At 54.4% G+C, this 14,969-nt stretch overlaps 1 protein-coding gene across 3 annotated transcripts in view; it reads left to right on the top strand.

Moving 5' to 3' along the window:
* The window catches only part of PDE9A (phosphodiesterase 9A), a 117,654-nt gene extending 104,492 nt beyond the window's left edge, over window positions 1–13,162 (top strand). For all 3 annotated transcript variants that reach the window (XM_007969241.3, XM_007969252.3, XM_037984855.2), the window contains 6 exons: window positions 3,798–3,911; window positions 6,874–6,978; window positions 7,708–7,836; window positions 9,619–9,714; window positions 11,335–11,416; window positions 12,928–13,162. In XM_007969241.3, the coding sequence (XP_007967432.3) occupies window positions 3,798–3,911; window positions 6,874–6,978; window positions 7,708–7,836; window positions 9,619–9,714; window positions 11,335–11,416; window positions 12,928–12,941 (540 nt within the window). In that variant the 3' untranslated portion in view covers window positions 12,942–13,162. The remainder of the gene's footprint in view (window positions 1–3,797; window positions 3,912–6,873; window positions 6,979–7,707; window positions 7,837–9,618; window positions 9,715–11,334; window positions 11,417–12,927) is intronic.
* Window positions 13,163–14,969: the final 1,807 nt, after the last annotated feature.

Consider the following 14,969-nt stretch of genomic DNA (forward strand, 5'->3'; position numbering starts at 1 on the left):
GACACAGAGGAGAAAACAGTCCAGACACGGAGGAGAACACAGTCCAGACACGGAGGAGAACACAGTCCAGACACGGAGGAGAACACAGTCCAGACACGGAGGAGAACACAGTCCAGACACGGAGGAGAACACAGTCCAGACACGGAGGAGAACACAGTCCAGACACGGAGGAGAACACAGTCCAGACACGGAGGAGAACACAGTCCAGACACGGAGGAGAACACAGTCCAGACACGGAGGAGAAGACAGTCCAGACACGGAGGAGAACACAGTCCAGACACGGAGGAGAACACAGTCCAGACACGGAGGAGAAGACAGTCCAGACACGGAGGAGAAGACAGTCCAGACACGGAGGAGAAGACAGTCCAGACACGGAGGAGAACACAGTCCAGACACGGAGGAGAAGACAGTCCAGACACGGAGGAGAACACAGTCCAGACACGGAGGAGAACACAGTCCAGACACGGAGGAGAACACAGTCCAGACACGGAGGAGAAGACAGTCCAGACACGGAGGAGAAGACAGTCCAGACATGGAGGAGAACACAGTCCAGACACGGAGGAGAACACAGTCCAGACACGGAGGAGAACACAGTCCAGACACGGAGGAGAAGACAGTCCAGACACGGAGGAGAACACAGTCCAGACACGGAGGAGAACACAGTCCAGACACGGAGGAGAAGACAGTCCAGACACGGAGGAGAAGACAGTCCAGACACGGAGGAGAAGACAGTCCAGACACGGAGGAGAAGACAGTCCAGACACGGAGGAGAAGACAGTCCAGACACGGAGGAGAAGACAGTCCAGACACGGAGGAGAACACAGTCCAGACACGGAGGAGAAGACAGTCCAGACACGGAGGAGAACACAGTCCAGACACGGAGGAGAACACAGTCCAGACACGGAGGAGAACACAGTCCAGACACGGAGGAGAAGACAGTCCAGACACGGAGGAGAACACAGTCCAGACACGGAGGAGAACACAGTCCAGACACGGAGGAGAAGACAGTCCAGACACGGAGGAGAACACAGTCCAGACACGGAGGAGAAGACAGTCCAGACACGGAGGAGAAGGCAGCGTGAAGATGTGGTGAGTGATGCGGCCCTGAACCAAGGGACTCCCCGTCCCCCAGGACCAGGAGGAGACAAGGAAGGACCCTCCCCTGGAGTCTTCAGAGAGAGCAGGGCCCTGCCCACACTTTGATCTTGGTTCTGGCCTCCAGCACTGTGAGAGAATGAGTGTTGTTTTAAGCTGCCTAGTTTGTGGTACTTTATGTGGCGGCCCCAGGACACTCACCCGGGGCACCGTTCCGTAAGGCAGACCTCAGCCATTCGAAGTCTAAGTGGCTTCCTTCCAGAGGCAGCCGACAGAGACCGTCTGGACGCCAGCACTGGGAAAATACTCACCGCCCTCCCGGAGTGCTGCTGAGCCTCCTTTATCAGAGAGCAGCAGCCTCGTCGACCATGGCTTTCCAATTTGTCCACGCTTCCAGGAGGTTCAAAGCCCAATGTAAAAAACTAAAGTCAGTGAAGCATTTGAGGAAGCTCTGAGGAAGCAGCACGCTCCCTGGGACGGAGCCCTGAGGCATCACGGCCTCTTGCGAAATTGTCAAATGTCACCAGGTGCCAGAGGCAGGTGGGCAGAACCAGGCTGTGGTTCACTGGGATGCTGTGGTCAAGGCCTCTGCTGGCCTGTGCTGTGCCGGCCACTGGGAGTGTGAAATGAGCAGAAGGAGAATAGATGGGTGTGCATGGTGATGGCCCCGGGAGGAGCAAGGACAGCCGCACCTCGGAACCCCCTAGGTCTGACACAGCAGCAGTGCTCTCTGGCCTGTGACGACATCATTGCACAAACATACACAATTCAACAGACAATTTACAGTCATTATTGAATCACCGGTTCCCAGTACAGTTATCTCCCCTTTATCTATAGGCTCTCTGGCCTCTCATCCGTGTTTGTGCCCCTCCCCACCCTGCAAGCAGGTGCCCTGTGTGGCTATAAGCTGTGGCAAATCTTCGTCTGCAGTAGGTCAAGGGGCAACCGTGAAGAGAGAACACTGCATCTGCCACTGCTGCCCCAGTGGGGAGCTCCTCCAGGGACAGGACCCTGGGAATCAAAGGAAGTGAACGCCCCTTAGTGTAGGCTTCGTCCCACTGAGCCGTGTCGGAGAGCATCCCGCAAGAGAAGGAGGCGGCACCCGACTGGAGAAGCAGCCCCTCTGCACAGGGGATCGTCCTCGTGCCCAGCCACCGTGGGGACACACCAGCATTGGCTGCTTCAAATGCTTCACTGACTGCAAAATGTGACTCTCCTCTGGGGGGTAAAATTCATTGTCCCACTTTTAAAAAAATATATTTTGTCATGGAAGATTTCAGGAATAACCAAATAAATGCTTCACTAATAACACAATTCAATGTTTACAGGAAAATTGAATAATTCAAGATGCAAGTGGTGTCCCCCTCAAAAATATATGTATACATTTGAAATGACCTAGATTGATGGGTTTGGGTTTTGTATCTGATGCTTGTGGTTTTATGTTCTTGGAAGAGGAAAACATCATACCTGGCACAGAGATGTATTCTGTAAATGCTTGAGGGGTGGGTGGGTGGATGGATGGACAAATGGATGGAAGGGTGGGTGGATGGAAAGACAGATGGGTGGGTGGATGGATGGATGGATGGATGGATAAATGGATGGAAGGGTGGATGGATGGAAGGACAGATGGGTGGATAGATGGATGGATGGATGGATAAATGGATGGAAGGGTGGATGGATGGAAGGACAGATGGGTGGGTGGGTGGATGGATGGATGGATGGATGGATGGATGGATGGAAGGGTGGATGGATGGAAGGACAGATGGGTGGATAGATGGATGGATGGATGGATGGATGGATGGATGGATGGATGGACAAATGGATGGAAGGGTGGGTGGATGGAAAGACGGATGGATGGATGGATGGATGGATGGATGGATGGTTGGATGGAAGGACGGATGGGTGGGTGGATGGATGGATGGATGGATGGATGGATGGATGGATGGATAAATGGATGGAAGGGTGGATGGATGGAAGGACAGATGGGTGGATAGATGGATGGATGGATGGATGGATGGATGGATGGATGGACAAATGGATGGAAGGGTGGATGGATGGAAGGACAGATGGGTGGATGGGTGGATGGATGGGTGGATGGATGGATAAATGGATGGAAGGGTGGATGGATGGAAGGACAGATGGGTGGATGGATGGGTGGATAGATGGATGGATGGATGGATAAATGGATGGAAGGGTGGATGGATGGAAGGACAGATGGGTGGATGGGTGGATGGATGGGTGGATGGATGGATGGATAAATGGATGGAAGGGTGGATGGATGGAAGGACAGATGGGTGGATGGATGGGTGGATGGATGGATGGATGGATGGATGGATGGATGGATGGATAAATGGATGGAAGGGTGGATGGATGGAAGGACAGATGGGTGGATAGATGGATGGATGGATGGATAAATGGATGGAAGGGCAGATGGAAGGATGAATGGGTGGATGGGTAGAGGGATGGATAGAGGATGAATGGGTGGGTGGATGGATGGATGGACGGATGGATGGATGGATGGATGGATGTGTTTTTTGGGTGAATGGATGGATGTGTGGACAAATGGATGGATGGGTGATGGATGCACATATGAATCAGAATGAGGGATACATGAAATAAGGTGTGCAGGGGTCTCAGTAGGCCTCCGTTGAATACTTGTTGGAATTATGCCCGTGTTAACGCTTTGTTCTTTCACTATTTAGGGAATGATCACGTTAATCTTGGCCACTGACATGGCAAGACATGCAGAAATTATGGATTCTTTCAAAGAGAAAATGGAGAATTTTGACTACAGCAATGAAGAGCACATGACCCTGGTGAGTGGCTTGTTCTGCCTGTGTGGGCAGCCAGGCAGTGGACTGGCTGAGTGGGTCATCCATCCAGCTCATACTGGAAGCCATGAAGCCAAAAGTATTAGTCTTGCCTTGAAACATGGTATCTATAAATCTGGTTTTCAAGGTCATGACTCTTACTAGCAAAGTCCCAGGCAGGGCCTCCCTCCTGACGGAGCCTCCTTCGTGGTCGGTGGTGGCACTCTCCCATTCCTCCATCTCTTTTGGATTTGAGGGAGATAAGTGGGTGAAGGCCATGCATCTCGCTCTGCTTTCCAGAGAATAAAACCAGCTCTCCCATGAAGGCACAGCCCAGCCCATCTCTGTGGGGGCAACTCCAACACAGTCCCTGCTCCCCAAGCCGGCATCCCCCCCAGGCCCACACCATAGCCCAGCACCCCTCTATCACCAGGACAAGGTGGCCAGAGAAGGGGTAGGGGGCCTCCCCCATGAGAAGGTGCAGCATCTTCCTTTCAGAAAGGGCAGGCACTGGGCACCCCAAGGCACACAAGGACCGGAGCATGACTCATGCCTGGAATCTAGCACTTTGGGAGGCCATGGCAGGAGGATTGCTTGAGTCCAGAAGTTTGTAGACCAGTCTGAGCAACATTAGCAAGACTCTATCTCCACAAAAAAAGAAAAATCAAAAAATCAGTGCATACCTGTGGTCCCAACTGCTTGGGAGGTGGAGGTGGGAGGGTCGCAGGAGCCCACGTCCAGGCTGCAGTGAGCCACGGTCGTTCCACTGCACTCCAGCCTAGGCAACAGAGCAAGGGTCTGTCTCAAAAAACAGAGAGAGAGAGAGGTGCATGAGAACTGCTCTCCAGTCTTCAAAGAGAAAGCTGGTTTTGTGGAACCTTGTCTAAGCATTGGGTACACCCCTGGCAGTCTTACTCTGAAATTTGATTGTTTAAAATCAATAGCATCGGCCGGGCGCAGTGGCTCAAGCCTGTAATCCCAGCACTTTGGGAGGCCGAGACGGGCGGATCACGAGGTCAGGAGATAGAAATCATCCTGGCTAACATGGTGAAACCCCGTCTCTACTAAAAAATACGAAAAACTAGCCGGGCGAGGTGGCGGGTGCCTGTAGTCCCAGCTACCCGGGAGGCTGAGGCAGGAGAATGGCGTAAACCCGGGAGGCGGAGCTTGCAGTGAGCCGAGATCCGGCCACCGCACTCCAGGCTGGGTGACAGAGCGAGACTCCATCTCAAAAAAAAAAAAAATCAATAGCATCACTTTCCACCTCCAGAGAGGTTGAAAAATAGGGAACTCTTGGCTCAGGCTGATCTTCTAACCATCCAGTCCCCGTAGGTGGAGTCTTTAGGACTCAGCTCTCTGGAGCTGAGGTGCAGTTAATTCCCAAAGGCTGTGCGAGAGGACGGGAGCTCCCGCAGGCAAGGGCTGGACAGCAGGCAAACTTCCCCAGGCCAGGGTCTCCAGAAGCCCCTTCCCCAAGAGGGAAACGGACACATGGAACAGCTTCCTGGCAAGCAAGTTCCTCGCTCCCGAAAAACCAAGGGAAGGTGGGAGGCACCGCCTTGTCCTCTTAGATATGAGGAAGGCAGGGATGGACCTGCAGGCAGGGGTGACCCACGCCCCACCGATGCCTTCTTCCTCCCTCTGAGGTGGGAGGAGAGGTCAGGGAAGAGACGGGGAGGGGCAGGATGCTGGAAGATCGGGTGCCAGGTGGTCAGGACCTCCGAGCCCAGCTGAAGGTCCCCACTCCCACCCCCAGCCTTACACACTGCAGCTGTGCAGCCCAGAGGCCAAGCGAGATTCAGAGCCCAGGCTTCCGTTTATCCCAACGACCGGCACCGGGCGGGGTCAGATGACAAGCAGCACAGCCAGGGATCCTCTCACTGCTGAGGAGCTCCAGACGGGGCTTCATGAACACTGGAGGACAGAGGTGGGGGGAAGGTCTCCGGGGGAAAGGTTCTGAGTCAAAGTGGGCCTCGATAAGGAGGCCTCCAAGGAGAGTACAGGCTGACGTGGGAGGTGTGAGGTGCAGGGAGTGTGGCCAGCAGGGCCTAGGACCTTGACCTTCCCCAGAGACAGTGCTGCCCTGGCCCTGTCCTACATCTGGTGTGGGGACAGCTCCCCTAGGGGCTGCCAGGCACAGGCTAGTAATTGCCTCTGGTCTGGAGCCGGACGCCACAGAGGAGTCAAAGAAAGGCCTGGATGGCTTCCTGGGAACTGATAGGGTGGGGAAAGGACGGGTGACCACAGCGGGGTCCCTTCGAGGTCCCGCCGAGGTTGGAAGGCAGGATCCACCAAGCATCGTGCAGACACCCAGCTGAACTGACCTGCCCCTCACCTAGTCACGTTCCCCAAACCAGCAGGTGCAGCCCGCAGCCCGGGGCCATGTGCTTCAGCTGGGCTTTCCTGTCGAATCAGCTTCAGAGCCTGAATGGCAGCCAACACTTTGGCCTGGAAACCTGGTGATTCCAGACAGTCATTTGTGCCCAGTGCAGGCAGGGCTGCGGGACACCGGCCCTCCACGGCCTGTCCTATGGCGACATCTGGGCTAGTTCAGGTGGAAGCTGCTGCATCCCTGGGTCCACCCTATCTCCTCCTGAAGCTCCCATGGTATGCCCAACCCTGGCCACGCTCGGACAGAGCTACCTGTCCCCTGGGAAGATGAGCAGTGCACCCACCTGGGGAACAGCAGCAAATAGGGGGTGACCAGGCACGGGGCAGTGCTCCGGGGATATCACCTGGGCTGGGATGGCGAGAAAGGCTGGAAGGAGGGGACCCAAACAGGACCTTGAAGGTTCATTCTCCATTGAGAAGGGAGCCTGTCTTCCCTGAAGTCAGCCAAGCTCAGTTGCATGGTCCAGCTGCACGGTCTTCCATCTCTTCCTGCCTGTAATGGCAAGTCCAGACCCGAGCAGCTCAGCAGGCCATGTTCTACCTCCTGTGATCTCAATTCCAAAATCTCTTCTTTCAGCTGAAGATGATTTTGATAAAATGCTGTGATATCTCTAACGAGGTCCGTCCAATGGAAGTCGCAGAGCCCTGGGTGGACTGTTTATTAGAGGAATATTTTATGCAGGTAAGAGTCTTGCAGAGCAATCAAGCCTCCAGCCAGTCTTATTAACCCCACTTAGTAAGGGTTTGCGTGAAACAGCATGCCAGGGTGGACCCGCATATTCACCGGGCCGCGGCCAGTTCAGCCTCCAGAAAGCCTTCACAGGAGGCGTCCATCAGAAACAAAATAGATTATAATTTGAGACCTGAAAGAGAGTGACAATCCAGAAAAGCTAATGTCCTAAAACTGCCACCTGTCACTGCTAATTGAACCATTATTAGAAGCAGCCTTGTCAAGCCAATTGCCTGAAAGTCAAGAAGCAAGAATTGCAGAGGCAGGAGGGGCCCCCAGAGGGCTGAGACCCAGCAGGTCAGCTCACACAGATGGCCACGGGGAAGGTCGGGGACGTAGAAAACCAAGCCAGCTGAAAAGAACCACCGAATGTTAATACAGCAGCTTGATCAAACCTAGGAGAACTCAGGAGGCTTTCTGCAGGGCGCCTCTGCCGTCTGTGTTACATGCAACTTACCTCTGTCTGTCTCTCATCTCAGTCTTCCCAGCTAGACCTGCATGCCCAGCTCTGTTTAGCACTGAAGATACTGTCGCCCTCGCCTTGTTCTTTACTGAGACATATTTGTGGTGTGGTTTGGTTGGTTGGTGGTTAACTGACGCATCTTGTCTTTCTCTGAGAACACCGATCTGGTTCTGGGGCATTTCTGTCTTTAATGTCGCTATCTGCTACATTCCCTGCAGAGTGACCGTGAGAAGTCAGAAGGCCTTCCCGTGGCCCCGTTCATGGACCGAGACAAAGTGACCAAGGCCACAGCCCAGATTGGGTTTATCAAGTTTGTCCTGATCCCAATGTTTGAAACAGTGACTAAGGTGAGTAACTGTCACCACGTGTGACACTTGCATACTCTCAGATACACAGGCACACGCAGATACACGCAGGCACATGCAGGCACACGCAGACACACGCAGGCACACAGGCACATACACAGGCACACGCATGCACACACAGACACGCAGGCACACGCAGGCACACACACAGGCACACACTCATGCACACACACATACACAGGCACACACAAGCACATATACACACACACGCACAGGCACACAGTCATGCCTTGCCTCCACACGTACACAGGCACACACAGGCACACAAATGCACACACAGGTACACACAGGCACACTAGTACACATGCACACAGGCACACACATCCACACACAGGTACACACATGGACGCACAGGCACACTAGTACACATGCACACAGGCACAGACATGCATGCACATGCACATACACAGGTACAGGCACACACAGGTACATGCACACAGGTACACGCATGCACACACAGGTGCACACACAGGCACACGCATACACACACAGGTGCACACACAGGTACACACAAGCACACACATGCACACACACAGGTACACACAGGCATACACATGCACACACAGGCACACACATGCACACAGGTACACACAGGCTCACATGCACACACAGGTACGTACATGCACACACACAGGCACACACACAGGTACACACGCACACATGCCCATACAGGTACACACGCACACAGGCACACACACGCATGCACATGCACACACACACACAGGTACACACACACACAGGCACACACATGCACACACACAGGTACATGCACACAGGCACACACACACACAGGTACACACACGTACACATGCACACACATGCACACACAGGCGCACACACACACACAGGCACACCTGCACATCCTGAGCAGCCTCTTCCCCAGCTGTCATGGTGACCGCTGTCCCTGCTCCATCCAGAGCCTGCTCCCCACAGCCTGGCCCGTGACCCCAGCATCTCCCACTGTGTGCTGCACTCCCTGCCTTGCCTCGCTGGGCCCTGGGGGGGCCCCTCATTGCCCTCCCACATCACTGCTGGCCTTCAGGTCCCTGGAGGCAGCACCGGCTGTTGACTCTCCTGTCCCCTCTCTGTGTCCCAGTTCCACCGAGTCCTCACCTGTGGAGGAACCACTGAGCTCTGTGCCCTCGAGCTGTGAAGCCCCCATCCAGCTCCCAGTCTCACCGCACCCAGCCACCGAGAGCTTGCTCCCTGCACACAGCTCGTTCCTACCCAGCTCCCCCCGAGGGCTCCTGAGCTGCCTATGGCCCCTGCCAAGGCCCCACCTCGAGGCACCCCCAGCATGTCCAAAACAGGCCCATCTCTTGTTTACCCCGGGGGTCTGGGCTCACAGCCTTGCACCCTCCGACCTTCCTGGGCTCCCAAGTGCTGTGGATCCTTCTGCTCCAGGGCATCTGGAGCCGCCCCCACCCACTTCCTACTCCCAGGACCCTCAGTCGGGAGGCTGTCGGCTCCGTTCCCCTGCCCCTCGTCTTTGTTAGAACCTCAGAACCCGTCCCCAACCCTCATCTCACGGGCACGGGGGACACAGGAGGCGGGGGGGGACTTTCTGTAGGACCTCATGGAGGGTGATGAGGGCCAGAGACAGAGCCGCAGCGGGTGGGGGCAGCAGAGCCGGCAGGAGGGTGTCCAGGAGCTGGGACTGGCCCACATGCTTCTGCACAGTGCACCTGACACCTGTTTTTCTCCAACGTTCCCCATTTGCCTTAAGAACCAGCGACTCTGAACGAATCCGTTTTTCTCTCCCAGCTCTTCCCTATGGTTGAGGAGATCATGCTGCAGCCGCTTTGGGAATCCCGAGATCGCTATGAGGAACTAAAGCGGATAGACGACGCCATGAAAGAGGTAAAACGCACCGAGAAGAACCTTTCTTCCCTGTGGCAAGCAGGCACACCGCCCTCCACACTCCTGACTCCAGAATCTTGGACGTGCCAAGCAGGGCACCACTGAAGGTGACCCCATGGACAGGCGCACGTGTCCCTTCCATCAGAAAGCCTGGCTCAGTGAAACTAGGGAATGTGATACGGGAAACCAAAACTGCATTCGCCAAGAACGCATCAGGGCTCAGAACCTTCGAGGGAGTTTACTGGCCGTGCCCTTCACAAAAATCACAACTGTCAGCCACATCTGTGGGCACCCAGGTGTCCTTGGGCGTATCAGCCGCTGTTAGAGCATCTGGGACCCCTCTGAGCACAGCGCCTGGCCTGGCCCCAGGGCTGACTTGTTCAGAGGAGGCCATGGGCTAGAAAGGGGCCCTCCCCTGGCACAGGGGCAAAGCGATCGCCCACCTGCCAGCTTCCGGGCCCAGAACACACACCAGCACGTCTCAGGGGACAGGGAGCCTGGGACTGGCTTTCGGTTGCTGTTGGATTGACATCGTTTTGGAGGAAGGGGTCAAGGTCACAGGCTCAGGGCCCACTCAGTCTTTCCACAGATTCCCCCCGGCTGTCTGCTGTCCAGCTGCCCATGGTGTGGCCTCTGCCCCGCCCTCCTGCCTCCTCCCCCCAGCGCCCCCATGCAGCTAGAACAGCCTCACTACTCCTGCAGAGTTTGGCGCCTCCTGGCCTTGGCTGGTGTTGCCTCTGCCACCTCCCCTCCCCACAGTGCCCATTGTACCATTGAAGCACCCTCCAAGGCCCATCAGTCAGGGCTCCCCTAGTTACTGTGCCCACCACGCCATCTTTTCTGCCTGGGCGCTCCTGAAGCCCATGTGGCCCACGATGCCCTTTTGAGCACTGAGCCATTGCCCAGGCGTAGCCTTGTGTTGGTCTCATCTCCCTCGACTGACGGCCCCGTGCCCACGCCCGCCTGGGGCGCCAGGCCAGGCACGTGGTAGATGCCCAGCAATTGCTTAGAAATTGACTGAAAATCCAGACCAGCTGCCCTGACTTCTCCAGCTGATGGAAAGTCACAGAAAGGTCTCTAAACCTCTGGAAGGCTGAGAGCACTTACACAGAGGGACAGATGTAACAAGAAGGCTTCTCCTTCTCCAGAGCCCCACGGGAGAGCTGAGGGGGCTTCTGCCTTTCTCGTGGCCCTCTGAGAGCCATAGCCCTGATGGCCGTGAGTCTCTAGTCCTGAGCCTGCTGCCCAGTAGGGGACACTAGGGTTCTTCAAGACCTCTGCCTTCCCCCTCTCAGCCCCCACAAAAAGGACAGTCACACCAAAGAGGTGAAAAGGCTCAAGTCACAGGCTCTGCACACACCACCAGTCCCTGCGGCTGTGGTGGCTGCAGCTGGGTGAGCTCACTGTCCAGGCCCCGGATGAGGCACCAAGGGTACTGGGACAGGGTACACAGAGGTGCCTCTGAAAAACCCATGTCAGGAGCACTGGGCTCACAGGGGCTGGAGACCACAGGCTTTCACACTGCAGCACCTCCAGGCAACAGAAGCTGCTGGAAGAGAGGCAGACACTCCCCTGCTGTCTCCTGCTCCCTGACTTGGCCTTCTCTGCACTTTGTTCCAGTTACAGAAGAAGACTGACAGCTTAACGTCTGGAGCCACCGAGAAGTCCAGAGAGAGAAGCAGAGATGTGAAACACAGTGAAGGTAATGTCCCTGCTGACGTGGCGTCAGTCCATACCGTGATTCCGACAAAGGACAGAAGGAAGAGGAAGGCGAGAAAATCTGAATTTTGGAATACCTTTAAATGAACGGATTTTTTTTTTTTTTTTTTTTTTTTTTTGAGACGAATTCTCGCTCTTGTTGCCCAGGCTAGAGTGCAATGGTGTGATCTTGGCTCACTGAAACCTCCACCTCCCGGGTTCAAGCAATTCTCCTGCCTCAGCCCCCTGAGTAGCTGGGATTACAGGCACGCGCCACTACGGCTGGCTAATTTTTGTGTTTTTAGTAGAGACAGGGTTTCACCATGTTGGCCAGGCTGGTCTTGAACTCCTGACCTCAAGTGATCTGCCTGCCTCAGCCTCCCAAAGTGCTGGGATTACAGGCGTGAACCACCACACCCGGCCGACACACAGACCATTTTAAAAGAAAGAGGCCATCAGATATATTGCTGAATACATTTAGGCAAAATAAAACAATATTGATCCCTTTTCTGAGCCACTGAAAAATATGAACTGACTTAAAAAATTAAATACCAACATTGACTGAGCCCTTCACAGGGACCAGACCCGCACTTTGACTGTTTAGTCACTAAAACAGCAGTGACAATGGTATTATTGCCTCTGGTTTAGAGACTGGGGCTCTGAGGTTCAGAGAGGCTGAGGCACTTGTGCACGTCTCTTGGCTTGTAATTGGCAAGCCTGGACTCAAAACCAGGTGTGTTGGACGCCAAAGCCTGTTGCTGCCCCGCTTATAAGCCATGTCCCGTTTGTCCTGCCCTGAGCCTTACATGCTTGATGCACTCTCTCTTGAATTATCTGTTAGACATGTACAGTGTGACCTTATTATGAGGTGAACAAATGGCTGCTCTGCATTCCCCGTGAGCTGTATAACTATATCAACAAGTGCAGAGAGAAACTCTCAAAGCCACAGAAAGCCAACACGTGATTGTGAAGTTTCCAGTACTTCAATTGCACTTTTAAAAAGTCCTTACTCTTATAAGTGATGCGTATGCTTGAACCCAGGAGGCGGTGGTCGCAGTGAGCCGAGATCACGCCACTGCACTCCAACCTGGGCAACAGGGCCAGACTCTGTCTCCAAAAAAAAAAAAAAAAAAAGTCTGTGTATAATCCTGTTACGTTTCTGCGACTGCTGGCGCTTTTTTTTCATCTTGTTTTTTGAGGTGGAGTCTCACTCTGTTGCCCAGGCTGAAGTGCAGTGGTGCAATTTCAGTTCACTGTAACCTCGACCTCCCGGGTTCAAGCGATTCTCCTGCCTCAGCCTCCCAGGTAGCTGCTATTACAGGCATGTGCCACCACACCTGGCTAAGTTTTGTATTTTTAGTAGAGACAGGGTTTCACCATGTTGGTCAGGTTCGGCTCAAACTCCTGACCTCGTGATCCACCCGCCTTGGTCTCCCAAAGCGCTGGGATTCCAGGCGTGAGCCACCGCGCCTTATTCCTAAAAAACACAAATCAGTCATCTTTCCCTTCTTCTAGGAGACTGTGCCTGAGGAAACTGAGGGGCATGGCCGCAGTTCCGGATGGGCTGGCGGAGCTTCGCGGGATCCTTGTGCAGGGAAGAGCTGCCCTGAGCACCTGGCACCACAAGACCACGTTTTCTAAGAAACATTTTGTTCACTGATACAAAAAAAAAAAAAAACACGGAATTCATGATGCTGTACAGAATTTTATTTTTAAACTGTCTTTTAAATAATATATTCTTATACGGAAATGGGTACTGTACTTCTTCTTTGCTAGAGTTGTGTACGCTGCTTCCGGTAAGTTCTCTCGTGGAGACGAAGGACACTGTGCTTTTCCCCCAGATGTATCTCAGAGCAATTGACCGGTGTGATACGGTGCGTACGTCCCTGTAAATTCAGCATTAAATGTCAGAACGGTGCCCTGAGCGCAAGGACGTGCCCGGGTCCTGTGTTTCTGAGCAGAGGGGGACGTCAGTGCCGTGTGTGGGACATCTGGGGACTGAGGCAGGGTGGCCAGACTGTAGGACGTGTGTCGGAGCAAACGCACCCATGACCACGGGGACGACACACGCTACGTGCTCCTGCGCAGGAAGACTGGTGACTTCACATTTAAATCCTCAGATAAGGAAAAGAGACATATGTATTCAGCACGTCTGAGGGTCTCTATCTCGGGAGGAGAGATGGCCGTCCCTCCGACCTTTGTTCCGGTAACGAGCGCAGGGGACCTTCTGGGTGGCACTGTGTCCACACGGGGGACCCAGCCCCCGGCTTGGTCACGGCCAGGCTCCTGTTGTTGCTGGGACAGTCGCACCCCTGAGCTCTCAGAGACTGCCTGCATGCGGTGGACTCCTGGAGACCCGCTTTATGAAAAGCAAGGAAAAGTCCCCTGGGCCTTGGGCTCCATCTCTGCTGCACTCCAGAGACTGAACCACCTCCCGACGCGCTTCGCCCTACAGAGCTCGTCTGTAAAGGCCATCGGCGTGGTCGGAGCTTGGTCAACATTTCGTTTCTGTGTTGGGTCACTTTCCTCGGAGCATTTGTTTCCTCTTGGTGAATTCCAGAATATTCCCACCTTCAAATAATTCATTTTTTACCTGTAAAATTTTCCATCTCATCTTGACTCCAGCTCAATACGTATAGGGACCTTGATTTCTACACCCCTTCTTGTTTCTGCTTTTGTTCTTCATTTGAATCCTACTAAAGCCAATAGATATGGCAACGTTGGCAAAAATAGAAGCAAAACATAGGCTTGTGGATATTGATGCCCTCGACCTTCCTGCCAGCCTCTATGAGGGATTATTACCCACTCTCTTCATCCATAACAAGGCTCTTTGAACAGCACCTTCATCTGCTACAGCAGTTGGAATGCCCACCTCACCCAACTGCGCCCCTCATCAAACTCCATACAACACTCCCTTGAATTTTACTATCATAAACACGCAATCACACGCACACACATGGACACGTACACGCGCTTACATGTCAGCATACCTCCTCTGGTTCTAGGCTATACTGCATCCTGGAGCAATTAAATCAAATGACTGAGGTCCATTAGGGGAGGTGTCTAGACGGCCTCTACTGTTAGTCCCGGTTCGTATGCAGCCAGCCTGGTCTCCATGCACAGGACCCCCAGAAAGCCCACCAACCCACCCTCCTGTCACGCACAGCAGTCCCTGAGGCCCCACAGTTGGAGGCCGTGTCCACCCTGGTCAGCCCGCGCACCCAGAGCCTACCCGCACCGGGAGGCAGCCACACGGGTGAGCGAATCATGGGCTACATGTGGTAGTGGAGGCTCAGGACAAGACAGATGTGCCCACAGCCCCAGAGAGCTCTGGGTCCAGCAGCAGAGGCAGGTGTGGGGAACGCAGCCCCCAGGCCTGGGGGTACACCCAGCATAGGGAGTGAGTGTGCAGACACAGGCGCCCACCCCCATGAGCACAACCCACTGAACACGACGCCCCTCTGGGGTGGGCGGCACCATCTCCTCCCAGGACGCTGTGTTTCCAAGTGAACTCTCTGCCCAACAGTCGGTATTAAGTCAGCATGAAGGGTAAAGAT

This window comes from Chlorocebus sabaeus, chromosome 2 (genome assembly GCF_047675955.1).
Source record: "Chlorocebus sabaeus isolate Y175 chromosome 2, mChlSab1.0.hap1, whole genome shotgun sequence".
Classification (NCBI taxonomy): domain Eukaryota; kingdom Metazoa; phylum Chordata; class Mammalia; order Primates; family Cercopithecidae; genus Chlorocebus; species Chlorocebus sabaeus.